Source organism: Verticillium dahliae, genomic scaffold (genome assembly GCF_000150675.1).
Source record: "Verticillium dahliae VdLs.17 supercont1.10 genomic scaffold, whole genome shotgun sequence".
Classification (NCBI taxonomy): domain Eukaryota; kingdom Fungi; phylum Ascomycota; class Sordariomycetes; order Glomerellales; family Plectosphaerellaceae; genus Verticillium; species Verticillium dahliae.
In genome coordinates, this window is record NW_009276922.1 from 279,251 (window position 1) to 304,516 (window position 25,266).

At 57.0% G+C, this 25,266-nt stretch overlaps 11 protein-coding genes and 1 non-coding gene across 12 annotated transcripts; 7 read left to right on the forward strand and 5 right to left on the reverse strand.

Annotated features, from left to right (window-relative positions):
- Window positions 1-573: 573 nt before the first annotated feature.
- Window positions 574-2,383, forward strand: VDAG_05379 (maltose permease MAL31; the record flags this gene model as incomplete). The annotated part of the gene is made up of 5 exons (XM_009652274.1): window positions 574-820; window positions 876-1,240; window positions 1,302-1,438; window positions 1,491-2,004; window positions 2,072-2,383. 5 exons carry the CDS (start codon window positions 574-576, stop codon window positions 2,381-2,383), a joined length of 1,575 nt encoding a protein of 524 aa, XP_009650569.1.
- Window positions 2,384-3,529: 1,146 nt separating this feature from the next.
- VDAG_05380 (uncharacterized protein) lies at window positions 3,530-4,539 on the forward strand (the record flags this gene model as incomplete). Its single annotated transcript, XM_009652275.1, has 4 exons — window positions 3,530-3,648; window positions 3,874-3,900; window positions 3,971-4,230; window positions 4,310-4,539. 4 exons carry the CDS (start codon window positions 3,530-3,532, stop codon window positions 4,537-4,539), a joined length of 636 nt encoding a protein of 211 aa, XP_009650570.1.
- Window positions 4,540-5,004: 465 nt separating this feature from the next.
- Window positions 5,005-5,663, reverse strand: VDAG_05381 (uncharacterized protein; the record flags this gene model as incomplete). Its single annotated transcript, XM_009652276.1, has 2 exons — window positions 5,005-5,083; window positions 5,296-5,663. 2 exons carry the CDS (start codon window positions 5,661-5,663, stop codon window positions 5,005-5,007), a joined length of 447 nt encoding a protein of 148 aa, XP_009650571.1.
- A 1,080-nt stretch (window positions 5,664-6,743) lies between these two features.
- VDAG_20159 lies at window positions 6,744-6,830 on the reverse strand. The gene has a single exon. It is a non-coding gene; the product is annotated as a tRNA-His (tRNA).
- A 454-nt stretch (window positions 6,831-7,284) lies between these two features.
- VDAG_05382 (karyopherin Kap123) lies at window positions 7,285-10,986 on the reverse strand (the record flags this gene model as incomplete). Its single annotated transcript, XM_009652277.1, has 4 exons — window positions 7,285-8,161; window positions 8,355-10,665; window positions 10,739-10,816; window positions 10,941-10,986. 4 exons carry the CDS (start codon window positions 10,984-10,986, stop codon window positions 7,285-7,287), a joined length of 3,312 nt encoding a protein of 1,103 aa, XP_009650572.1.
- Window positions 10,987-12,431: 1,445 nt separating this feature from the next.
- VDAG_05383 (uncharacterized protein) lies at window positions 12,432-14,605 on the forward strand (the record flags this gene model as incomplete). The annotated part of the gene is made up of 2 exons (XM_009652278.1): window positions 12,432-14,345; window positions 14,489-14,605. The coding sequence occupies 2 exons, from the start codon at window positions 12,432-12,434 to the stop codon at window positions 14,603-14,605; spliced, it is 2,031 nt and encodes a 676-aa protein (XP_009650573.1).
- Window positions 14,606-14,928: 323 nt separating this feature from the next.
- Window positions 14,929-16,897, forward strand: VDAG_05384 (dihydroxy-acid dehydratase; the record flags this gene model as incomplete). The annotated part of the gene is made up of 3 exons (XM_009652279.1): window positions 14,929-15,364; window positions 15,418-15,629; window positions 15,680-16,897. The coding sequence occupies 3 exons, from the start codon at window positions 14,929-14,931 to the stop codon at window positions 16,895-16,897; spliced, it is 1,866 nt and encodes a 621-aa protein (XP_009650574.1).
- Window positions 16,898-17,305: 408 nt separating this feature from the next.
- On the reverse strand, window positions 17,306-18,875 carry VDAG_05385 (uncharacterized protein; the record flags this gene model as incomplete). Its single annotated transcript, XM_009652280.1, has 4 exons — window positions 17,306-17,876; window positions 18,214-18,334; window positions 18,467-18,578; window positions 18,690-18,875. 4 exons carry the CDS (start codon window positions 18,873-18,875, stop codon window positions 17,306-17,308), a joined length of 990 nt encoding a protein of 329 aa, XP_009650575.1.
- Window positions 18,876-19,479: 604 nt separating this feature from the next.
- On the forward strand, window positions 19,480-21,013 carry VDAG_05386 (amino acid transporter; the record flags this gene model as incomplete). The annotated part of the gene is made up of 2 exons (XM_009652281.1): window positions 19,480-20,283; window positions 20,351-21,013. 2 exons carry the CDS (start codon window positions 19,480-19,482, stop codon window positions 21,011-21,013), a joined length of 1,467 nt encoding a protein of 488 aa, XP_009650576.1.
- A 922-nt stretch (window positions 21,014-21,935) lies between these two features.
- Window positions 21,936-23,301, forward strand: VDAG_05387 (malic acid transport protein; the record flags this gene model as incomplete). Its single annotated transcript, XM_009652282.1, has 2 exons — window positions 21,936-22,085; window positions 22,135-23,301. 2 exons carry the CDS (start codon window positions 21,936-21,938, stop codon window positions 23,299-23,301), a joined length of 1,317 nt encoding a protein of 438 aa, XP_009650577.1.
- Window positions 23,302-23,350: 49 nt separating this feature from the next.
- On the reverse strand, window positions 23,351-24,193 carry VDAG_05388 (3-oxoacyl-[acyl-carrier-protein] reductase; the record flags this gene model as incomplete). Its single annotated transcript, XM_009652283.1, has 1 exon — window positions 23,351-24,193. The coding sequence occupies one exon, from the start codon at window positions 24,191-24,193 to the stop codon at window positions 23,351-23,353; it is 843 nt and encodes a 280-aa protein (XP_009650578.1).
- A 541-nt stretch (window positions 24,194-24,734) lies between these two features.
- VDAG_05389 (stress responsive A/B barrel domain-containing protein) lies at window positions 24,735-25,254 on the forward strand (the record flags this gene model as incomplete). The annotated part of the gene is made up of 3 exons (XM_009652284.1): window positions 24,735-24,753; window positions 24,814-25,042; window positions 25,122-25,254. 3 exons carry the CDS (start codon window positions 24,735-24,737, stop codon window positions 25,252-25,254), a joined length of 381 nt encoding a protein of 126 aa, XP_009650579.1.
- Window positions 25,255-25,266: the final 12 nt, after the last annotated feature.

A 25,266-nucleotide genomic window follows, 5' to 3' on the forward strand; every position in this document is an offset into this window, starting at 1 on the left:
AAAGAAAATCCCCCATATAAAATAAAAATCTTTTAAAAATTTTTTTTTTTTTTAAAATAACCTTTTTAACTTAAAAAAATGGGTATGGAAAAAAATTATTTTTCCCCTGGGGATTTAAAAAATGCCTCAAAAATTAGGCAAACCCCCCCCCCCCCCCCCCCCCGAGGTTTCTCCGAATTGGGGGGGGGGTGAACTTGAGTCTCACCCCTGTCAGCTGTAAACTCATTCGGCTCACAGCAAACTCTCACGTCTTTCATGACATTGGGTGCCCCCCCTGTCTGACAGTCAACGTGGGTTCATGGCCTTTCCCCAGGCTTCTCCACAGTATTCTTCTTCCCTCCGCCTCTCCACCCCAGCTCCCAGCTCGCAACCCATGGGACTGGGCTCGCTCGTTGGGACGACATAAGTCACAGACCAGACAATCTTCTCCTTAGCGCCGAGGGGATGCATACACTCTGGGGATAAAAAGGACATTGATGCCCACGTCTCATCGTACATCGCCACTATCAACCTCTCAACCGGCATCTCATCCCTTACCTTTACCACTGCTCTCTGTCGACTTGGCTTGACAGCATGGCCGACCAAAAGCCCATCAGCGAGTCGTTCCCCAAGGACAAGGAGATGGCTACGGCTCACGAGGAGACGGCCGTTGCGCCGGGGGCCATCGCCTCCGAGGCCAAGCAGGCGGCCGATGCCGAGCAGAACATGACCGTCCTGCAGGCCATCAAGGCATATCCCAAGGCCATCGCCTGGTCTGTTCTGCTGTCGAGCACCCTTATCATGGAGGGCTACGATCTTGCGCTGCTCGGAAACCTCTACGGTATGTTCGAGTCTGTCTATCCCTTTTATAGAGTCTGTCTGACACCCCCTTGCAGGCAACTCGCACTTTACCAAGTACTTTGGCGAATTCCACGAGGCCAGCGGCAAATACGTCATCTCTGCCGCCTGGCAGTCGGGCCTCTCCAACGGTGCCCGCGCCGGTGAGGTCTTTGGCCTCATCATTGCCGGCTGGATGACCGATCGCTGGGGCTACCGCTATACCACCATGGCCAACCTCGCGGCCATGATCGCCTTCATCTTCATCCTCTTCTTCGCGCCCAACGTCCAGGTTCTCGTCGTCGGCCAGATTCTCTGCGGTATCCCCTGGGGCGCCTTCCAGTCGGTGACGCCGGCCTATGCCAGTGAGGTGGCGCCGGTCATTCTGCGGCCGTTCTGCACGACCTTTATCAATGCTTGCTGGGTACGTTACAGCTCGCTCGCTGTGACATGTTCTCGTGAAACACGCTGCTGACAATTCCCAGGTCATCGGCCAGCTTCTCAGCTCTGGTATTTGCCGCGCGACCATCAACAGGCCAGACAACTGGAGCTGGCGTGTTCCTTACGCCGTCCAGTGGGTTTGGCCTATCCCCATCCTCATTGGCCTGATCTTTGCTCCCGAGTAAGTCCGGCGGTTGGACCCTTTCATGACATGACTGACATGCCCCCAAAAGATCACCATGGTGGCTCGTCCGTCACAACAGGAGAGAAGAGGCCCGCCACTCTCTTGTGCGCCTCACGAAGCGCGATCAGCCCAGCGTCAATGTCGAAAACACGCTCGCCATGATCGAGTACACCAACGCCCGCGAGGCCGAGCTCAGCGAGGGCACATCGTACCGCGACTGCTTCCGGGGCACCGATCTTCGCCGCACAGAAATTGTCGTCATTCTCTGGATCGTTCAGACGCTGGGAGGCCAGAACCTAATGGGGTACTTCACCTTCGTGATGGTGCAGGCCGGTCTGGATCCCACGAACTCCCTCAACCTGTCCATCGCCAACTCCGGCCTCGGTCTCGTCGGCGTCATCGGCTCGTGGTTCTTGATGTCCTACGTCGGAAGGCGCAAGATCCACTTTTCCGGACTCGTCTGCCAGTTCACCATCCTGATCGTCGTCGGTTCTTTGTACTTTGGCCGCAACAACGCCTCGCTGTGGGCCACGGCGTGGCTTCCTCATCCTCTTCACCTTTGTGTATGACTTCACCGTGGGGCCCGTCACCTACTCGCTCATCTCGGAGCTGTCCTCGACCCGTCTCAAGACCAAGACGATCGTCCTGGCGCGCGCGGCCTACAACACGTCCAACATTTTCGTCAACGTCATGACCAACTACCAGCTTTCGAGCGCCGCCTGGAACTGGTCGACGCGCGCTGCTTTCTTCTGGGCCGGCACGTGCTTCTGCTGCGTCATCTGGGTCTACTTCCGTCTGCCCGAGCCCAAGGGACGCACCTATGCCGAGTTGGACATGCTGTTTGAGCAGGGTGTGTCGGCGAGGAAGTTTGCAAAGACCAAGGTCGATGCTTATTCTGACACGAACGTCCTGGCGAAGAAATCGTTGGATGGGGCTTATTAACGGGGTTGTGATCGAGGGCTGTCAAGTCTTGAAATGCATGAAATCGAATTTGCCTTCTTGTGAGATTTTGTGCCATGATCCGTGTTTTTTGGTTTGTCTCCTCGTTAATGACCATGTTGGATCGCAGGTGCCATGTCTCGAGACTTCAGACATTACAGCATGGATAGAAGCCCTACACTTCTGGGAAAGACCTCTTAAGCAATCTCACCTTGCCTGTATATGATATATGCTAATCAGGCAAATGAAGTCTTCGCGACTGACCTAGTACCGTTCAGATTTCAATGTACAGTAAAGACAATCCGAGATTTTAAATCACATTGTAATACACATATAACCAGGGTAACAGTGTCGAAGACATAATACAGAATGCGGATGGCAAATGTCTCATCGAGCTATCAGTGTTTCGACGTTCAGTAGGTCCACTAGTGGTTGACTAGATATCCTAACAAGGATAACATAAATGGGGGGGATGGCGTGAGGGCCACGGCTTCCGCGGACTTGCAATACGGCGAGAGCGTTCCCCAATTAGCACGTCGATGCAGACAAGGGTACTAACTCAAGACGAATAAGCACCATCTATCTAGCTATAGAGCGACGCTCTCAGCACCAGAACGGTGAAGAAGCCCGACTCACCATCTATAGCATGACATCCGACACCATCAGACTGACAACAGCATGGCATTGACCCCCCGATCCATGCACACGAATAACCGACACACCACACTTGGAGGCGCTGACGCCACAGGAAAGACTCAACCGGAACACCTCCAAGCAGGATAGCCTGCCCTCCCCCCAGACGACCAGAAATGAAGTCCATAGACTAAGCAGCAACTTGAATAGTTTTTGCCTATGTATGATTTATAGTGGCGTTAAGTATATCATCATCATCATCAACAACAAAGATAACATCACATGAATATCCTTATCAGCGGGTGGTGATGCAGGAATAGAACCTTACCAGTTAAATGGCAATTTTGTTGGGAGAAGGGAGTTACTGTATTCAGAAAAAAAGATCAGGCCTTGCCGACACCTAGTTTGAATCATGTATGGTGTCCCGAACCAGTGTAAGAATGGTCCTCCAGTTGCACACCTGAGTTTTCAGTCCCGCCGATACGGACGGCCTGGAAAGAACGAGGTTTGGGGCGAATGTCTGAAGATTGGGACTCCAAATTTGTGTTGGGCGGCCTGGAGAATCACCGTTTCACGCCCACTCTTGACATGGACCGTTCGAGGGGATTTGATGCGGAAAAACGCATGCATATTCTGTAGGTAACTATCTAGATACCCTCTAATTACCTGGACATTCTTCGGGTGGTGCCTGAAACCAAGCCATTGGAGGCACTGGGCACACGAGCCAGTGCCAGGTAAATGCCATTGACCAAGTGAATGCCACCACCAACAAGCACTACATCATGTGGGCCTCTGGGTTTTTGAATGTGTCGTTGGATGTGGAGGTAGAATCGTATTGCCACCTCGAAAGTCTGAAGTAGCAACAACGCCACCCTCATCACCACCATGTAAGTCATGCTATGCATCTCAGCAATGACCATCCCAAAAGCGACATGTACCAATTATTCAACATAACAGAATGGATCGCGACGGCAAGAACGACAAGAAAGGCGGCTGCGAGACAAAAACTGTCAGTGGTCGCGGCGGTGGCAGTCGTGGTGGCCGCGGAGGACGAGGAGGACGAGGAGGCCGCGGAGGCGGCCTCCGTGCCACTCGAGCCATGATGGGCCAGCTGCAACGAGCAGCGGATGCTGGCTCCCATGCCACGATGTACCGGCTGCAGCGAGAAGCGGGCGAGGGCCGGATCCCCCGCGAGCAGGTCACCACGGCCCTTCTGGGTTCGTTGATGGGTAGCGGCAACAGCGGCAAAAGCGTGAGCACCCTGCCTTCGATTTCTTAATGTTTCATGTCTAACAGTGTTCCGGCAGCCCGAAAGTGAAGAAGAATGCCCAGGCTGCGGCCTTCCAGCCCCGGCGTGGTGGCGGCAATGGGGCAAACGGCGGATGCCCACGCATTGGGTAGCTTGTCAGCAGCAACGGCGGCAACTATGCGATGGTGAAGACGGCGGCCATGGTGATCATGGATGTCCGGGTCCCCTCATCTGCTGGTTTAGTGTGGCAAGTGTGAAGGAGTCTCGCGATGTGTGAGGTCTCTTGGAGGTCACTTGGAGGTCTCTAACCCGGTAGAATAATCGATGCCCTCCAGTTTCGGGACGGCGGCCCTCCTCATAAGTAGTCCCCCAAGGCTCTGGGCCCCCCTTTTCTTTAACTCCTCTATCAAACAACAGGTCCCGCAGCCCTCTATTGTTGCTCGAGGGTCCTTGCAGCCAGATGGCCTTCCAGTGCACCGGCCCCCTTTCCATGAATTTGCTTTTCGCTGCCTTATATGATGTGATGTGCAATCATATACTGTGTGACCCTGGTTCAACTTTGACTCTTCTTACGCACCTTGTGCTGGGGGGAACGTTCCTTTGAGCATTGCCTGATTTGGAGCAGTGCACGTCATCGGAGCTCGAGTCAAAGCTCCACATGACTGTGGACTTTCCTCCCTAATTCGAGGGTACACGTTAATTGATGATTTCCTTGAAGGCAGGTATGGGACTGGTAAGCACTTCAATATAGCGAAAACATGGCAAGCTCTCGCTCCGTGACACATGCTCTACGAACACCAGGCATGTCATCGAGCCTCGATCTACGCCAGGCCACAGAGACACACGACACACGAATAACACATTGAAGAATAAACATTCTACTAGCTCTTTCCTCTTCATCGACGCACTTCATGACCCAGTCGACAGCCTATACTCGACACCCCGCTGACACGCACCAGTAGCTACCTCAAAAGCCAACCCCGCATACAACCCCCCCAGTCCCATGAAAGTCCGAGCATAATAATTGACGTACGCCGACGATTCGTACGTCACAATGACAAAGACGGTACTGGCGCCGAGCCCGAGCCCGACGGCCAGGTACCTGCCAACCTGCGTCGCCGGCCAGGCGACCTGCGCGGAGAGGGTGGCGAGCGTGAGGGCCATGAGCTGGGCGGCGAGGATGGCGACGAGGGCGGCGCCCATGTATTCCTCGTTGTCGGCGTACAGCTCGCTCTTGGCTAGGACGCCGATGATGAGCCACGGGACCGCCGAGAGGATGGTGCTGGCGACGGAGAAGCGGGCGCACAGGGCCTTGTCGGTGGTTTCGGGCGCCGACTCGATGAGTTCGAGGGTGGCTTGGCTGTCCTCATACTGGGGGAGTATCGCTTTCTCGGAAGACATGGTGCTCATCTAGGATGGGGAGCGGGCCAAGATGTCGGATGGATATTGTTGAGCAAAAGGTGAAATTGGGTTTACGTCTGGAGATGATGATGTCTACAGAGAGACGACTTGACAGGCCAAGCTGTCCCTTTTGAACTCAAAAACCCTCTGGCGGAACGGCTCTCCCAAGAATGCCCAGGCTGGGGTCGGGAAAAGGGCACAGCAGTCTGAGGAATCCGACCTCTCTTGAACGCGCTTGGCTCACCGCGGTGTGGCTGCCACGACGTTTCCCCCAAGAGGGGCTAAATTCTTCACAACAGCCTGCGTGCGCTTCACTTCTCGGCATTCCGCCCCCGCTGAGCCATGGACGCCGTTCTGCTGCATTGTGTGCTCGGTTGGGCCTCATGTTGCGACGACTGTACACCCCCGGAATCGCGTACGTTTCTTCGGGCAGATCTTTTGGCGCAAGACACCGCGTGTCCGGGAGCCAATGGAGGAACACTAGTGTTGGATCTGGCCGGCCACGTTCAACGGGCTGCGCGGTGCACATTCCACAACCCAAGTCGTGTTGGAATGCTGCGGGCCACGATGCAAGGGAACGTCGATTGACGACAGCGCTGCGACGCCCCCATTGGCCCCCATACCAGGAATAGCCGGCATGGCGTGCACTTCCAAGACGTACTCTGTCTGCCAAGCCCATGGCAGGGAGATCCGCCGCAAGCGAGTGCTCAATATAGCCCAGAGATGAAGCTAATGCGTCGCTAACGGTGTCTCGAGAATTCAATGCGCCGAACCATTGCTGCGCATGGCTTCTGATGCTGGGAGCGTGACGGTTCGCACGTCGAGTGCCTGTCGCGACAATGCCATTGTGGAAGGCCAAGCTCTCAGCCACCAACGCTTCCAGGTGAATCAGGCGCTGAGTGCGAGGCAAAAAATCGGAGCGGCCAAGTTGTGTCTTCAACATCTTTGTCACTTGCTCATCAGCACAGGCTGGATGGTACGTTGAGAGCCTCCTTGACCACTCTCAGCAAGCATTCTGTTTCGACGCGAAAGAAGCTTCATCCACGACACCTCGACGCCAACAGCCCAAAACAAAAGAACTGCTCCGAGGCGGATTCGAACTGCCGTCAATGCAGTATTGTAGTAAGAACCACAATGCATCATCCTAACCAACTAGACGATCGAAGCTGTTGGTTGTGCAGGGGTCCGGCCGACGGCATCATGGCCGACGTGGAGGGTGGCGTCGTGCGAGACCCGCTGGGCTGCAGGGTCGCCGTCTGTTTTACGTGTCGTGATCGCTTCGCGTCGGTAGGGCGGATGTGGTCACTGGTCGTGGCCTGTTAGGCCTCCCAGGTCGAGTTCCGTGAGCATGGATGTTCCGCTCGTCCTCGGCGCAAGAGATCTCAGTGCGTGGAAGTGTGGCATCAACTGTGAAAACACGGCAAAAGCGTACGTCACATGGTCCAGTAAATCATCGATCTATTCGGCGTGTGCAAGCCATGGATATCATCCATGCCCAGAGCCATGGGGGCATGCTTTTCTCTATCTACAACGGGAATCTCACTCATCACTCATGAGTCATTACAGTTTTTGGGTCGCTTTTCCACCTCGGTTCCTTCCGTTCTTCGGAGAACCCAAACATCTAGGACAGGGCCTGGACGAGCTTCTGCACGAGAGCGCGCGTCTCGGGCTCGAGCTGCTCCTCGGGCGGGCTGAGGACCTGCTGGAGGATGGGCAGGATCTTGGGCGTCAGCTGCTGGACGGCAGGGTTCTGCTGGTCGTAGAGCTTGAAGATGGCCTGGTAGATGGGCTCGTTCTCCTCGTAGTCCTCCTTCAGGGGGAGCACGTCGAGGACGGCGGGCAGCACCTTCTCGACGAGGGCGGGCTGCGGGTTGGCGCTGATCATGCGGCAGATGCAGCCAGAGACATTGTCGGTGATGCGCGACTCCTGCACCTGCAGAAGGGGCTCGAGCTTGCGCAGAATGTCAGCGTAGCGAGGGAAGGTCGTGTTGGTGTCGGTCGAGTTGAGGATGAGCTGGCCAATGGCGTAGGCGGCGTTGGACTTGGTGAGCGAGTCCTCGTCGGAGAGGCGGTGGAAGAGCACGGGGAGCAGCGAGCCGGTGAACTCGGTGACGGCGCCACCCATGAACTTGATGGCCTCGGCAATGACACCGACGGCGGTCGACCGCTCGAGGGACTCCTGAGAGCTGGCGAACTTGAGGACCGGCTTCTCAAAGACCTTCCAGAGCTCGCCAAAGTCGGGGCCGAGGGCCGTGGCGAGGCCAAGCACAACGTCGAGCGCCGTGTCAATGACGAGCCAGTCAAACTCGGACGAGCCACCCTCGGCGTCCTGCTCCTCCTCCTCGTCACCAAGATCCTGCTGGCAAGGGTGCGAGCGGGTGATGAGAGTGCTGAGGACAGTGACGGTCTGGGGGAGCATGTCCTCCTGGGTCAGGATGGCGGGGCCGCAGGCCTTGAGGGTGGCACCGACGTTGCGGTTGATCTCCGTGACGACATCACTAGAATACATGTCAGCGTCAAGTCGAACAGAAGAGATTGCGTGACAACGTGAAGAGGATATCCAAAAGTCAGGAGTAGATCAAACGTGTTCTCAGCAACCGCGGCATAAATGCCGCGTCTGAGTGAGCTGGGTATAACGCGAGGTATTCATCATTCGGGAGTGGGGATCGTAAAGAGATGCATGGCACGTACCGTTCGTTGTCGTCGGCCCAGAGCATGAGGGTGGCCTTGGTGACAAGCTCGCCGAGGGCGGTGAGCGAGGCATCAGGGGTCTGCTTCAGGGGAATACCAGGCTGCCACTTCTGGCCGGACTGGTCCTCGAACAGCTGCCAGACACGGGCGTACGAGCGCCACAGAGTGGAGAGGGCGGCCTTGCGGCTGCCGTCGTAAGCGCTCTCCACGAGGGGAAGAATCTTCTCCATGGCAGGCTCGAGGTATTGCCTGACGGCGGCGAGATCGCAAGAGTGGGTGACGACGTCGCCGAACACCTCGAGGGCGATCTCCTGCTCCATGTCGATGGCGGTAACACCGGCAAGGTCATCAAGCCAGTCTTCGTCATCCTCACCCTCCTCGGCAATGGCCTGGTCAATCTCGTCCTCGGTAGGCTTGACCTTGATGCGGCGGCCACCGACGGAAATGACACCATCGGGAGCGTCCTCGGCGTTGAGGCCGGGGATCTCGAGCTCCTCCTCCTCCGACTCGAGGCACTCAAAGAGGCCCTTGAAGACGCCGGGCAGGAAGTGGGCAAAGTCAGCACCGTAGACCTTGGAGAGCGAGGCCCAGAGGATGAAGCTAGTCTCCTTGAGGCGGGCGCTGTCCAGGGAGAGTGCCTCCTCGCTGGCCTTCATGAGGTCGACGACGTAGGGCTGGAAAGCCTCGGGGCCAACGGCGCCGGCGATGCGGCCCATGGAGTCGCAGACGGAGGAGCGCAGAGCGAGGGTGTCATCATCACCAGTGACGGTGACGTACTGGCCGAGCGCGCTCATGACATCCTTGAAGTAGGGCTTGAAGGCCTCACCACCCATGGAGAAGGCGATGGCGCCAATGGCACCAGCGGCAGCAGCCTTGACGCCCGAGTCCTCGTGGTTGAGGAGCTTGCCCATGGGCACGATGAGCTTGGGGCCGTACACCTTCATGAGGTCGGCCTCGAGACCCTCGCCGACGAGCGAGTCGAGGGCGCTGCAGACGGAGCGGATGACACCGACGTTCTTCTTGCTCGACTCCTGCGAGGCAGCCTCGAGGTTCTTCAGGAGAGCGGCAATGAGGTCCTCGTGGCCAGAGGCGAGCTCATCAGCCATCTCGTCGGCGAGGTGGATGAGACCAATGAGGGCAGCGTAGCGCACATTGTCATCGTGGTCGTTGAGGAGCTTGACGATCATGGGCAGGAGAGTCTTGAGCTGGGTGGCGATGAAGTCGGGGGCACCCTCGGCGGCCGTGCCGAGAGCGAGAATGGCGGCCTTGCGGTGGCCGGGGTCCTGGTGCTGAGCGTACTGGGGGAACGTCTCGAGCAGGGGGACGATGACCTGGCGAGGGGGCAGGTCGCTCGCGAGCTGGTCAATCAGGGAGAGAGCAGTCTTGGCGGGGGACGTGTCATCAGGGTCGGCCTCGTCCTCGACCTCGGTGAGGATCTGCATGCTCTTGATCATGAGCTGGGCACCCATGTCCTTCATGGCCTGGATCTTCATGCGGCGGTAGCGAGCACACTGGCCGAGGAAGGACAGAGCCTGCGAACGGGCCTCATCCTCAGCGTTGGTGTTGGCGGCAAGGTCAATCATGAACTGGATGAGATCCTTGAGGTGGGGTGCCAGGAAGGCAGGGTCGTAGGCGAGGAAGTTTTGGAAAATCTCAAAGATGACCTTGTACTGCTCGTCGGCCTCGGCCTGCACGGCGTCCTTGAGAATCTGGACAATGGGCTGGACGAAGAAGTGAATGGCAGCGAGGCTCTCGGCATCGTCCTCGGGGTCGACGAGCATCAGCAGCGAGCCGATGGCCTTGACCGAGTTGAGGCGGACATCGACACTCGCAGGGTCCTGGATGGTGGACTTGAGAATGTTCAGGAGCTGGGGCACCTGCTCGGTGAAGTTTGTGGGGTCCTCGTCGAGAATGGCGTAGAGGGTGAAGGAGCCAACCTCGCGGGCGGCTGTGCTCTCCTGGCTCACGAGGGAGAGGAGCTGCTCGACGCAGGCCTGGCCGGCAGCGTCCTTGTTGTCGAGGTCAATGCTGATGGCACGGGCCAGGAGACGGCACTTGGAGTGGCGGCCGTTGGTGGTAGGGTCGTTGACAGCGCTCTCAATGAGGTGCTTGCGAGCGACGTTCCTCTGGTCGTCGTTGACCTTCAGCCAGTGCTTGGCCGTGATGCGCTGGGCCTGCACAGAGGCCAGCTGACGGATGCCGGCGTCATTGTGGGAGACGGCAATCTCGATGAGCAGCAACAGGGACTGGGGCTGCGAGTAGTAGTTCTTCTGAAGCTCGGCGGTGACGGCCTTGACCTTTTCCGTGTCGGCTGTTGAGGGACGAAAATGTCAGCAAGACCGTCAAGATGGAAAAGATGGAAAGATGGAAAAGATGGAAAATACGTGGTTTTGTAGGAACGGCGAGGAGAGGAAGAAGAAGCAAAAGAAAAATGCTGGTGGCTGGGGCAGGGTTTCTTCTTCCTCACCTCGCTTCGTGCCCGGTCAGTGCGGCCAGCAAGGGGGGTGCACGATGTCTTGCCTTGCGCCGCGCACGCAGGCTTTCATCGCCAAAGAACGAAGGAGGGGCAACAGGATAGAGACTCACGAATCTGGCTCGCCTGGAGCAGCTGCGCCAACTGGTCCTTGTCCATGATGGCTGACTGATTTTGGGAGGAAAGGAGGGGGAGGAGAGGTGAGGAGGGGTGGTAGAGGGGAAGGGAAAAAAGGTGAAGCCAGAGAAAAAGTTGCCCCGCGGCAGAATTTATCAGGCAGTCTGTTGTTTTGGGGGCCCCGCTACCCTCTGTTGTTACGACCTCGACCTTTGGTCTTTGGGTGTGGTACTTCAGTGGTTGCGCGGGACTGGCGCGAACTACGAGGTACCTTTCTCTGCCTCTACCTAGGTACCTTACAAGGTACCTTAGTAGTGTGTGGGCAAGCGCAAATTCTGGTGCTGCGCTGGCCGTGGCCGTCGCTCGCTGCTGCCCAACTGGAGTGGCCATCGCTTCCCAGACCAGAAGCACCACAAAAATTTCCATTTCCCTGGGCCATCGATGACCTGGCAAGCCTAAGCCTGGTCATGGTCCACAGCCTGGTCATGGTCCACAGCCTGGTCATGGTCCACAGCCTATTTTCCGCCGTCCATGGTCCACCTGAATGAGCAAAGCGTCCTGCTCGGGAGGAAGACGCTGGAAAAAAAATTCTATTGCCCCGCATCTACAAGATTGGACTTTTCGGATAAGATAAGAGATGCTGTCGTGGCGGGGTAACGCGACGCGTGCCGTGCCTGGGTGCGGACTCGCACTACTGGCACTGTCCTTACATCATCCATTTCTGTCTGTCAGCAGATGGATGAATCACTGCAGTACGAAGCCCACTTGCACCTCGAGACGCCTGATCGCATACCTGCCTACCTCCTAGATATCTACCCTACCTACACACTTGCCTTGGTGACCAGATCGAGTTCGTATCCATCTGACCTGCTCCAAGCCATTTTATCCACTTCCGAATTTCTACTTCATCCATCAAGTGCTATCCGATGTTGCAAAATCGAAGAAAAGAGGACTCTCAGGAAGAAAAGAGGACTCTCAGCGTCCTCAAGCTCACGATGCCTTACGTGCCTCCTCGACTGAGCGAGCGCAGTCTGCTGCAATCCATGTCCTCCAAACGAGCTCAACTCCGACTTTCTTATCGAAAGCGTGCGAGGAGGCGGCCTCTTTCACCCTCTGGCATGTCCAACATGGCATGTCCAACAAAACGCCAAATCGATGCCCATGAGAGGCGTCGAGCTGAGAGGTGCTCTTCCCAACCACTCCCCGGCTGACTCAATGGCTGCCACAGGTCAATTCGGCACTTGATCAACCAGCATGGGCCGGAGTGCTGCCACTGCAGGCCTTTGACCCCTACGACTTTCCCAAAACATGCCAATGCCGCCAACCACTTCCCTCACCGCCATGCCGATGACTCAAAGTGAGGCCAATCCGCTTCGTTTATCCAGCATGGCAAGCGGCTGAGATGGCGTATATAGAGGCGCATCATCCCTGTTCTCAGCCAGCCTTTTGACTCTCCTCACGAAGCACCGACCATCACCACCGCTACCATGACAACAGACGCGGCTCCCCAGGTCAACGACCTACTCATCGTGACGGATGCTACATCATCGATGAACAGTTACCTACAAGCTCTCCGCGACGTCCTTCCCGACATCATCCGGGTTTCCTCTCTCACACGCTGCTTTTCGCGCGTCGGCATCATTGCCTACCGTGACTATGGCGGCCGTACCAGCGCGGCTCCTGTGACGGAATGGTCCGGCTGGAACTACATGGACGAAAACGACGACAATGGCAAAATCATAACCCAAACCTGGCTCATCGACTTCGCCAACACTCTTCATGGCAGTGGGAGCTACGACTGGCCCGAGGCCGCCAAGACTGGCCTCGCACTCGCACACAGCGTCATGCGCGACGACGCGACAACCATCATGCTGCTCTTCACTGATGCCCCTCCGCACCTCCTAGCCGTGGGAGGCGTACCATGTCAGGCTGAGATCGTCAAGCTGTCTGACCTGAGGAGTTTTGTCGGCAGCGGCCCCGGCTTTGTCGATTCAATCTCCGGTGCCACCCTCTTGTCGGACGGCGACCGCAAGGCCCAAGTCTTTGCCCTCGTCCACGCCACGGATGTCCAGGCGTCACTCCTGTACCTGACCGCCATGACAAACGGCAACTATTACCACCTCAAATCAGCCACGTCAGACGTCGTTTCCGACTTGACCATGCATGTGTTCCTGACCTGGATGGGACTTGCGAGCGACCAAGACGAACACTTCAACGATATCGTAACGACTGCCACCTACCGCAACACAGATGGGCTGAGAGATGCTCTGAAGGAAGGTGACTCGAGCCTGCGACGTTTCATGGATCCGCAAGCTTGGCAGCATCAGTCCAGCCACGTCAACTTCAACATGACGTTGAGCGAAAAGGCTCAAGGCCATGGGACGACTGTGATTGTCACGAACCCGCGCGCGTCGCCCATGCAAGCGCTCGAGGCGCGATACGCCAATGATGCCGAGTACCGCGTCTTTGTGTCACAGCAGCTCGCCGCCATCATTGATACGAACGCATCCGCCGTGGCGACACATCCCGTCTACGGCTCGCTCTGGCGCGCCGTCTGTGCTGACAGGGCGAACGATGCCCGAGACGGTCTGGTCATGGCGTTTGGACAGGCCGTCGACCGTATCACCAGTGAAACAAGACGTCGGAAAATGAAGGACTGGCTCGCGCAGTCTTACGATTTCAGCGCCGTCATCCAAGATGCCATCGGCGACATGACCGAGGACGAACGTTATCCCTGCGTGCTTTTCGACCCAACAGAGAATTTCACGGCCGTCGCTACCGCCGGAGGCACAGACAACCGACAAGTCACAGACTTGACTCGCGAAGAACTCCTCGAGATTGGACGATCGTGTGACCCTAGTATTCTTCGCCGCCTCGGCAAGGTGCTCGCGCAGATGAAATATGTCGCCACCGAGGCCGATCTCCCTGCCCACCTCAGAGACGGGCCTGGCGTAGATGTTCCTCGTATCCCTCTGGCGCTCGCAAAGCCTGAGCACAAGCGCAGCTTTTGGAAGCTCCTGCTTCATACCGTTGTTCCAGGCACGCAGCTTTCCACGCGCCCTGCCGCGCTGCTTGCCGCCCTGGCCCTTCGCAAGGGAATCCTGCCGCTGAGAGCGGTCGCCGACCAAGAAATGATTGCGTTCAGTGACAAGTGGAACAACTTGACGACAACGGAAAACTGGAACCTCGGCTGCCTGTTTCTGCTCCTCGACGCAGACAGGGATTTTGAGGTGCGTGTCTCGGAAGGGACGATCAAACGCCCCAGACCTGATGCCCGCGTCCTTTGCGATGAAGATCGCCGTCTGTTCCGCACTCTAGTCGACTACAAGATGCTGGAGCAGAACCTGCAGACAACGCTTCAGGCGCGCCTGGCGACGTGCAAGACTGGCGATGCGGGGAGTGTGAGATGCCGCAGGCCAAAACCACGGCGAGAAAGGTGGCCATGGTCATGCGTGAATGCCCCGGGTGCAGCACAATGACGGAGAAGATCAGTGGTTGCGATCACATTACCTGCCCGAGCTGTGATGCGCACTGGTGCTTCCAGTGTGGTCAAGACGTCGGGTATGACCGGATCTACCAGCACATGAGCGATGAGCACGGCGGCTGGTGGGATAACCGAGACGATGAAGATGTGGAGGATGAGTGGGAGTACGAGTATTGACTGTTGTACGTTATGATCCTATCGACCGTTCTGTTGATTCCCGCCTTCATGCCGTTGATCAACGTGACCAGACGTTGGTGATGTGCATTGCATCGGGCAGGCGGACTAATCCGTCGTGGCACTACGCGGCGGACATTCTCCGCCCCCCTCCTCCATCCGGATGGGTGGCGATCGCGACATTCCCGTCCCCGCATCGGATAACCGATGTCAAGTCGTTGGCCAATCCAGCGAGGTGTATTTCACAACAGTTGTCGGCTTCATGATTTATGATATGAACGACGACCGTTGTTACACTCTTTTGTGATTTTTCCAGACTCTCAGCCATGGCAGACCAACATCAACAGGGAGCTGGCCCAGCCAACTCTCTGGCCGACTATGATCTCTCCACGCCCATCTCCACAACCCAAGGCGGCCTCCGCCAGGGCCTCACATCCTACGGAGACGCTCACTTCTCGCTATTCCTGCGCAAGGTCTTCATCAAGGCCCTCGGCTACAGCGACGACGCTCTCTCACGGCCCATCATTGGCATCGTCAACACGTATTCCAGCTTCAATCCCTGCCATGCCAACATTCCGCAGCTCATCGAGGCCGTCAAGCGGGGCGTGCAGCTGAACGGCGGTCTGGCTGTCGACTTTCCCACCATCAGTCTGCACGAGTCGTTTTCGAGCCCGACTTCGATGTATCTGCGGAACCTCATGAGCATGGACACGGAGGAGATGATTGCTGCGCAGCCATGTGACGCTGTTGTTCTGATAGGAGGTGAGATGACAAGATGGAACAACCCCTCTTGACGTGCACGACTGACGGCCCAGGCTGCGACAAGACGACACCAGCACAGCTCATGGGCGGCATATCTGCCAACAAGCCCATCTTGCACCTCGTCACGGGACCCATGATGCCGGGGAGCCACAAGGGCGTCCGCATCGGCGCCTGCACAGACTGTCGGAACAACTGGGCCAGCTTCCGGGCTGGCACCATCGATATCGAAGACATCTCGGCCATCAACGATGAACTGGCGCCAACGGTAAGCCACCCGAGTCCTTGGGACGATGAGACTATGACTGACCCCGCCAGGCCGGAACATGCGGCGTCATGGGCACGGCCAGCACAATGGCGTGCATCCTCGTGGCCCTCGGGCTGATGCCCTTCAAGGGCGCCTCGGCGCCGGCCGTGTCGTCGGCGCGGCTGCGCATCGCCGAAGAGACAGGCGCCAACGCGGTGCGGGCGTTCCGACAGCAGCTCCGGCCGCAGACGGTGCTGACGCGCGACTCGTTCCTCAACGCCATCACGGTGCTGCAGGCCATCGGCGGCTCGACCAACGCCGTCGTGCACCTCATGGCCATCGTCAACCGCCACCCGGGCGTCGCCGGCACCATCACGCTCGACACGGTCGACGCCATCGGGCGGACGACGCCGCTGCTCGTCGACCTCAAGCCCAGCGGCGACAAGTACATGACCGACTTCCACGACGCCGGCGGCATGGCCGTGCTGCTGGGCGCGCTGCGGCCGCTGCTGCGCCTCGACGCCCTGACCGTCACGGGCCGCACGCTCGGCGCCGAGCTCGACGCCGCGCCCGCGAGACCCGTGCCGCGCGCGAGCCCCGTCAGCTGCATCCAGCCCCTCGCCGCGCCGCTGCACGCCGCGTCGTCGCTCGTCGTGCTGCGCGGCAACCTCGCGCCCGGCGGCGCCGTCATGAAGGCCAGCGCCGCCAAGGACGCGCGGCTGCTGCGCCACGCCGGCCCCGCCGTCGTCTTCGCCGGCGCCGCCGACCTGGCGCGCCGCATTGACGACCCGGCCCTCGACGTCACGCCCGACAGCGTGCTCGTGCTGCAGAACATCGGGCCCGTCGGCAACCCCGGCATGCCCGAGGCGGGCCTCATTCCCATCCCGAGAAAGCTGGCGGCGCGGGGCGTGCTGGACATGCTGCGCGTCTCGGACGGCAGGATGAGCGGCACGGCGGGGGGGACCATTGTTCTTCACGTTTCGCCTGAAGCTGCGGATCCCGAGTCTGTGCTGGGCATTGTCAGGACTGGCGATATCATTACCTGCGACGTGGACTGTCGGGTCATCAGGGTGGAGCTTTCAGACGAGGAGATTCAGAGGCGGGTGAGGGAGAAGAAGGAAACGCTGGAGAGGGAGGAGGCCAAGGAGGGCGCGGCGCCGGGGCCTTGGACGGCGAGGAAGACGATCAGGGGGTACCGGGGGCTGTACATGAGGTCGGTGAACCAGGCGCAGCAGGGCGCCGACTTTGATTTCTTGACGGCTGCCGGGCCGCGGGGAGGACAGGAGTAGGGGGACCTACGATGCAGATTGACGTCTCGTGGGCCGGAGAAGATTCCGAATGGCTAGTTCCCTCTGTCAGACTTGGTCGTAGGCTCGTCAGGCTTCTCGATATCCGAAAAGGAGAAATTCAGAGCCAAAGAGCATACGAGATCAGGGCGACGCAGTTGGTTCATCATTTACCTTCAACTCAGTCGCTCTCATCAGGCTTTTCTGACTAATCACACTCCTCTCGTCAGCCGAGTCCTCTCATCTTATTCTCTTGGCAGGATTCGAGCTGCATCTTCAAACTTGCTTGCACCTCATCCATCACCATGCGACGCCGGCGATTCATAGCTTGGCACTTCTTCTTGTCCAAGAGGCACGGCGGTCGACATGCTGTTCCTCTCTCCATGGCCATGGGTCTTGGCGGCCCTCACCCTAGCCCATCAGCCCGTCGCCGCCGAGCTGCCGTCCAACGCCATCGAGCTCGACCTCGTCTTCCCACGCGCCGGCGGCGTCTATGCAGAGACAGAAATCGGCCTGCCAGTCCTTGTCTCCCTGCAGAACCCGAATGCGGCCTACCACTACGGCTGGAGCATCGAGTGGTCCGTCAGTTTCTCGCAACTGACGACGTTTCACGGTCTGATGCCGTCGCTGAACCCGCGGCCCGAGACGACGAGCTCTTGTGCTGTCACTGCGAGCATCACGCACGAGGTGCAGCCGTGCGCTGCGACGGCGGGCGAGGCGCAGGAGATGAGTCTTTCGAGCAGGATGCAGTGGGGAGGATCTTGTGCTACTGGAGGAGCGGCGCCCTCGCAGACCGGTGCTGCGGCGTCGGTTGGGCCGTTGGTGGGCATTGGTGCGCTGGGGCTCGTGGGCGTACTCGCAGGTTTGACCTGAGGGTTGGACAGTTGCCTCGCTCAGTTTGACTGAGGAAAGGATGTCCTTGGGATGATACCAAGATGAAAAGCCATCGATGTATTGTGAGTAGGAATCTGGCTTGGCGCATCTAATGTCTAGTGTTTTGTACCGAGGTGGAATGGCAGTTTGGCCTCCACACAACTTGTATAGCATCGGCAATCCTTCTAGACGACAGGCTCTCGTTTTCTAGCAAAACACCAATCCTGGCAGTTATTCTCCGACACTCGAGTCAACGAGGTCGGTCTTGGTGGATGAGGACGAAAATTCTCCGCGTGAGAGCTGCCGTGCCAAGGCGCTTGTCAAGACCAGAACAAGGCTATGCCTACGATGAACCACGGACGGAAACTTGCTGGCGGGAGAGCTGAATTGGCAAAATAATTGTTTCATATCCTCTCCATACAACTTCCAGCTATTGGTTTTCGCACCTCGTGGTGAGCTTAGGGCTCATTGGTCGTAAAGAGCCTGCTGGCGGCATGCGTACTCTCAGGGTCAACCCCGCGATCTTGGTCGGTGAGAAGAACCTTGGTCCACCACTAGCCTCGGGTCCTGAATCTCGATATCACAAGGGGCCACCAGGTTGGCCGTCACTGTGGACCGAGAAACGGATACAACGGGAGCTGGCGATTCATCCTGCAGGGCGTTCTATTACCCGTCTAGCAATGCAATGGTTTGCCTCACGTTCCGCCTTAACAGGCTGTACGAGGTCCACAAGGCGCTTGGCTAGCGCACCGGCCCGCGGGAAAAGCTTTTCGGAGATCTTGGCCGCTGCCGTGCCGGCCGCCATTCCAGGCTGAGACCACGAGGGTTGAGGTTATCGACATTGTCATGAGGTCCTCTTCAAGCCCCCTGAGCTTCTTCAAGCGAACTGTTGATGGGAACACGTCGTGACCTTCTATTCGACGTAAATGAAATCTTTCTCCTGCGAGCCTCCACCGCCTGTGTCCAGAAAGCTCCCATCGGGTGCCCATCGGCCATCGGGTGATATCCGTGGATCCTCATACGTAAAGCGGCTCATAGTGCGGCCCACCGCCGATGGGGCCGGGTCGCCGGCAATGACTCCAACCGCAAACAACGAACGACAAGACATGGCCTCGGCGTCCCTGAAACGAGAACGCCCCGGCTCCGAGATTCCGCCAATGACTTGAGAATTACCTTATGCCATGCCTCCCATCTGACAGGACCCGATGCAAGCGACGTCAAGGGCACCTTGACATGCACTCGCGGACCCTTACCCCAAACCCAAGATGCTTCTCAACATGCTCTCGCCCACGGGGCGATGCATGGAGGGATACCTACTCCATGGGGTAAGAAGAAGCCAAGAGCATGCCGGGAATCCTTCTTGCCCCCTTATCCCACAAGGGAAACGGGGCGCCGGTATCGAATTGGCGGCCAGAAGTCCGTTGGACTGATCAGAGTTTCCACATTGACGCCCCCAGCCTACAAATATTTCACAGAGAACCACCAACAGAATTTTCATCCCCATCAAGGTTGCTTCCTCTCACCAGGCGTCTTCTTTGGTACTTCTTCTTTGGTACTGTCTGGCCCATTCTACTCCTGACGCCTTACTGCAGCTCAATCTGAAGCCTCTTCCGCACGCCATCTCTCATCTGACAGACGTGCGTGTCTGACGCTTCGAAAACGAGTTTGGCTCACGCAGGACGGCCAATCACCCCAAGACACCACAGCCTGCCATGTCTGCCGCCGTCGATGAGCAGTCTGTTCCCCAGGAGCAGCGTCAGCTGTCGATTCAGCGGGCCGATGTACCTGCCAACGGAGGCAACAAGGAGGACAACGAGGCCGCCGATATGGCGACGGAGTTGAAACCCGTCGGCCATGACGAGCCGCCGACGAACATGTTTAACCAGGGTTCCCAGAATTATCGCACACTCGGCCGCTGGGACACCGTCTTCGTCCTCATCACCAACCAAGTTGGTCTCGGTATTCTGTCCTTGCCCGGCTGTCTCAAGGTGCTCGGCGTCGTGCCTGGCGTAATCGCCATCATTGGTCTCGGCTCTATATCTGCATACACTGCGTACATTCTCCTCCAATTCTACCGCCGCTACCCTCACGTCGTCAACATTGTCGACATGTGTCGCATCATCGGCGGCAAACCTCTGGAAGTTGTCGCTGGACTGGGTCTCTTGGTCAAGGTCATGATGACTTGCGCTTCCGCTGCCGTCACTCTCTCCGTGTCTTTCAACACCCTGAGCGGTCACGCTTTCTGCACCACCATTTTCATCACGATTGCCGTCATCGCCTGCTGGATCCTGTGTCTGCCACGAACGGTCAAGTTCGTTTCGCAGAGCGGTATCCCCTCGACGATCAGCATCCTGGCCGCTGCCTTCATCGTCATCATCAGTCTCGGTGTCTCGAGGCCGACTGGAGCGCCCCCGGGATGGGATAAAGAGATCGCGGTCATTGGCAAGCCTACTTTCCGCCAGGGTCTCAACGCCTGCCTCAAGATCTGCTATGCATATGCGGGAAACATCTCATGGGTATGAACTTGACATGCATTGAAACTAACTCTTGCTCACTCTTGCTCATTCGCTAACATGACTGAAGGTCGGCTACATGGCGGAGATGCGTAATCCTAGCCGCGACTTCCCCGTCGCTCTGGCCTGCCTCGAAGTCTTCTCCATCACAATCTACACAGTCATCGCCATCGCCATCTATTGTCTGGCCGGCAACTACACAACGTCGCCAGCCCTCGGCTCGGCGCCAAGCGTCGCAGCCAAGGCCGCCTACGGCGTCGTCCTTCCCGCCGTCTTCGCCACGGCCATGGCGTTCGGCCACACGGGCATCAAGTACATGTACGTCGTCGCCATGCGCGCCATGAAGTCCACCCACCAGGTCACCGACCGCAGCGTCAAGTCCTGGGGAACCTGGTTTGCCTGCGTCACGCTGTACTGGGTCATCGTCTGGGTCATCTCCAACGCCATCCCCATCTTCGACTCGATCCTCTCCATCTCGTCAGCGACGACGATCGCGTGGTTCACCTTTGGGCTCAGCGCCATCTTCTGGCTGCACCTGAACCGGGGACAGTATTTCAAGAACTGGAAAAATGGCCTGCTGACCGTCTTAAACTGCCTGCTCATCCTGCAGTCGCTGTTTATGAACGCCGGCGGGCTGTGGTCCTCCATCACGCAGCTCATTGATATTTTCAACAATGACAGCAGCAGCGTGCGGGGAGCATTCTCCTGTGGCGATAACTCGCAGGTTGTCTGAGCAAATGACAATGGTAGTATGGTTCTGTTGTACATATTCTTTTTGATCATCGAAGATCAGATCCTTGCTCGTATGTATCATACATGTTTGTGGATTATTTGACTCCTTGGCAGCTCGGCGGTTTGGAAAGACCTGAACACGTTTGTGACGATCCAGACTCAACTTTAACTTTCGAGCCACACTTCTAAGCGGTGCCCCTGCTTGTGATTCAGTGCTTGACCCATACGTAGCATCCCGGCAGTGAGGTCGTGGAAACTGCTAGCGTGAGGCGTGTCGATCGGAGCGGAGGAAGTGGATGTTATTTGACCGAAAAGTAGAGACCCTGGACATACCTCCGGTTCCTGAGCCACCACACCGGGATATCATGGGGCTCATGCTCCTCATGGTCATGTCCACGCATGGTTTGATGAACAAGCAAAGAACAGCTGGCAATGGCAGAACAGCGTTTGAAAGATGATTTGCGCCTATGGAGTTTGTGGGTTTTGGCACGGAATGTTTGCTCCGCTACTCGGACGTATGTCCGGCAGCCGCGAGTCCAGCAGACTGATCGATCTAGAGTACCCATCGCAGCCCATTAATACCCATTCTTTTTGAGGCTGCGATCGATTGGCCCTCCAATCACGAATCATTTCAAGCTGGATGCTCGTCGCTATGTGCGGGCACATCCAGGGAGATGTAGGTCCGGCTCGTCTCTAACTTCACTTCCTCCAGACTGATGTCATGTCGTCGCCTGCCAGACATCAGATGAATAGCGAGGAGATATATAGGTGCTACAACCATCTCTCTGGGTCTGCTGTTCCCGCAATCAAGACAGATCTGCGACGAGAGCGTTTGAGAGGTATTGTGCGTTAGGAAGCCTAGCAAGACGAAGTTGCAAGCGAACGAAGAAGACATAGACTGGTCGATACCAACGACCAACACCATGCCACCAGCTCGCCAACAAACCACCCGCACTACAGCCACCACAGATACCGAGACTCAGCCCGAGAACATCCTGGAAGATGGAGACGTTCTCAGTGCCATTGAAAAGGCGCCTATCCGTCTGAGAGATCGATTGGAACATTTTACTTGGGTATGATGGCCACTATCCAAACCCAAAACAATTGCTAACCACTCTATAGGCCTGGTACTCTATACCAATGACGACAACGAGTATCAGTCTAATGCTTTCATCCGAGGTTCAGCCTCACACATTTCCTGGGCTAGACGCCATCGCAATCACCATCTACATTTTTGGAATCGTCACATTTCTGTTTGTGACTGGATGCATCACGTACCGGTTCATTCGTTGGCGCCATACCTTCCGAGCATCTATCGTCCACCCCACGGAGGGCCTTTACGTGGCAGCCGTTTGGCTGTCTCTGTCCAACATCATACCCGGCATCGCTAGGTGGGGGATTCCCAACACGGGGCCGTGGTTGCTTGTCACTTATAACGTCCTGTTCTGGATATACTTCGTCTGCACCTTCATCAGTGCCCTGTTTCATTACACCCTCCTCTATACTCTTCCCGAACTGCGCCTCGAGGACATGTGTCCATCTTGGGATATGCACATTTTTCCTTTCCTCATGTGCGGCAGTGTCGCTGCCACTGGCGCACCGCACCTTTCCCCTGACCAGGCAACACCCATGCTCGTCGCCGGCCTCACGGCTCAGGGTCTCGGCTTCCTCATCTCCCTCTTTATGAACGCGAATTACCATCGGCGTATGATCCAGTGGGGTTTCCCAAGCCCGAAGACAAGGCCGTCTATGTTCATTGCCGTTGGCCCACCGGCCTTCACGGCTCTCGGCGTGCTAGGCATGGCCGACGCCTTTCCGGATTCGTACATCAACTACTTCGGCACCTGGTATTTCGACTCGGCAGAAAGCCAAGCAATCACGATCCAGGTCATGCAGGTCCTGGCCGTATGTACGGCCGTCTTTGTGTGGTGCCTGTCGTTCTGGTTCATGTGCATCGCGGTGGTGGGCATGCTGCTCTCGCGGCATGAATCGACGTTCGGACTGGGCTGGTTCTCGTTTGTGTTCCCGATTACCGGGTTTGTTATTGCGACGTTGATGCTGGGAGATTCGTTCCACTCATCGGCCATTCAGTGGGTGGGGACCGTTTTAAGTGTCGTTCTTGTTATGATCTACCTATTCGTCATGACGCGGGTCGTCATTGGCCTCAAAAACAAGGAAATCATGTGGCCAGGCAAGGACGAAGATGTCTACCAGCATGAGAGGAAGGCTAAAATGATAATGAAGGACTTGGGACGATGGCGGTCAAAGGACGTTGAAGAGCGTATGTAATGGCATGGAGTTTTCAGAGAGAAGTATACTGTGTGAAAAAGATTACAATCTATACGCGTCCTGTAGAGCTTGTGATGCCTCCATCGACAACAATCTTCTGCCCGGTGATATACCTTGACTCGTCCGCCACGAGAAACAGAGCAGCATTGGCCACATCCCACGCGTCACCCATTTTCTTCATGGGTACCTGGCCTTCGCGCATACCCCTGAAGGCCTGATACCGTTGCTCTTCGGAACCATCCTCCGATTGGTTTTTGCTGTCTGATGCAGCAAACCTCTGCGCAAGATTCTTCGTGTATGGTGTGTCCATCAAGCCAGGGACAACCGTGTTCAACCTCACGCCCTTGTCCGCATAGAGGACAGCTGTGGTTTTGACAAATTGCATGACCGCCGCTTTCGTCGTGTTGTAGGCTACCTGTGGTTTGCCGATATACCTGAGGCCCGCAATGCTCGAAACGCAAACGATAGATCCAGACCCCTGTTTTGCCATGACAGGCAGCACATGATGGCACGCCAGGTACACGCTCTTCAGGTTTAGATCGACCTGTGCGTCCCAGATATCCTCGACCATCGTCGCCGGGCACCCGGGTTGTGACCCGCCGACATTCGCGACCATGACATCAATGCGGCCATGTTTTGCGATGCAGGCGTCAACGAGTGCCTTGACGGACGCCGAATTTGTAGCGTCAGTGGCAACGACATCGCAAGTACCGCCTTCAGACTCAATCGTCGTCTTGGTCTTGGTGGTCGACGGCAGCGATCGGTTGCCGCCGAAGATGACGGCCCCTTGGCTGGCGAAGAGCACGGCGGTCGCGGCGCCGATGCCCCAGCCTTCGTCTCCGGATTGGCCAAGGCCGATGATGAGTGCGACTTTACCGGTGAGGTCGAGCATAATGAATCTGCTTGAGGGTAGGACGTATACTGTTAGACTGTGAAGTCGCATCTAGGCACTGACGAGGTGCTAAGAACGCAAACACTTATGAAAACAGTGATCTAGAAGCTCGTAGGTCGTGGGATCGTAGTGCGGCCCATCCCGTGCATGACGGGGAGAGCCCGCTCCTAGGTTTCCCAGCCGGCTTCCCGGCGGCACATCTCCGTCTCCCCACGGGTTCTCCCGTATACCTCGACGACCAGTTTGAGCATTGCGACGACTTTGGGAGGCTTGAGCCGTGAGCATTTCATGGAGCGCTTTGACATTGAATGCGTGCAGAAACAAACTGTAGGCCTCTTCCGTTCATCAACGGCTTGTTGCGGCCTTTTCCGCCAATGCGGCACCACAAGCAGCGCCAATTCAGAACACTCGCAAGATCCACAGCGCCTTTTGCTCGCGGCACATGAACTGTGATCAGCCCGACAGCACAAAAAGACGTCAGCCTCTTCACTCAGACAACTCAAACATCACTCTAGCTGAGCACAACCAATTACCAGCCACCATGACCATCATTCACATTGGTAAGTCAGATGACCGACGTTACTGTCATGGAGCGCATCCTCATACTGATCAGATCTCAGTCCTCTTCAAATTCAAGCCGGAGGTCTCCAAGGAGCACAAGGAGACCTTCATGCACGAGTTGAGACAGCTTCGTTTCCTGTCCTGTGTCAAGGACCAGAACCTCCACGTTGGCAGCCCGTCGCTTACAGATCCCATCGAGAAGAGCAAGGGATTTGAGATTGCGCTCGTCAGCTACCACCCCGGTCCAGCTGCCTTGGCCGAATACCAGGCGAGCAAGGAGCACGAGAGGTATGTTTCCACGCAGCAGTGCTTCCAGCCACACCTATGTCATTGAGAATGGGCATGTCTTTGATTCTAACAGAAACAGGGTCACGAGCACGTATCTGTGGCCGTACAAAGAGGATGTTGTGCGGTTTGATTTCGAGATTGGCAACACCACAGAGGAGGAGCGCTTGGGAGAGATGATGGCCTACAACGCACTGAAGAACATTGGCTGCTAAGAGCCACCGATA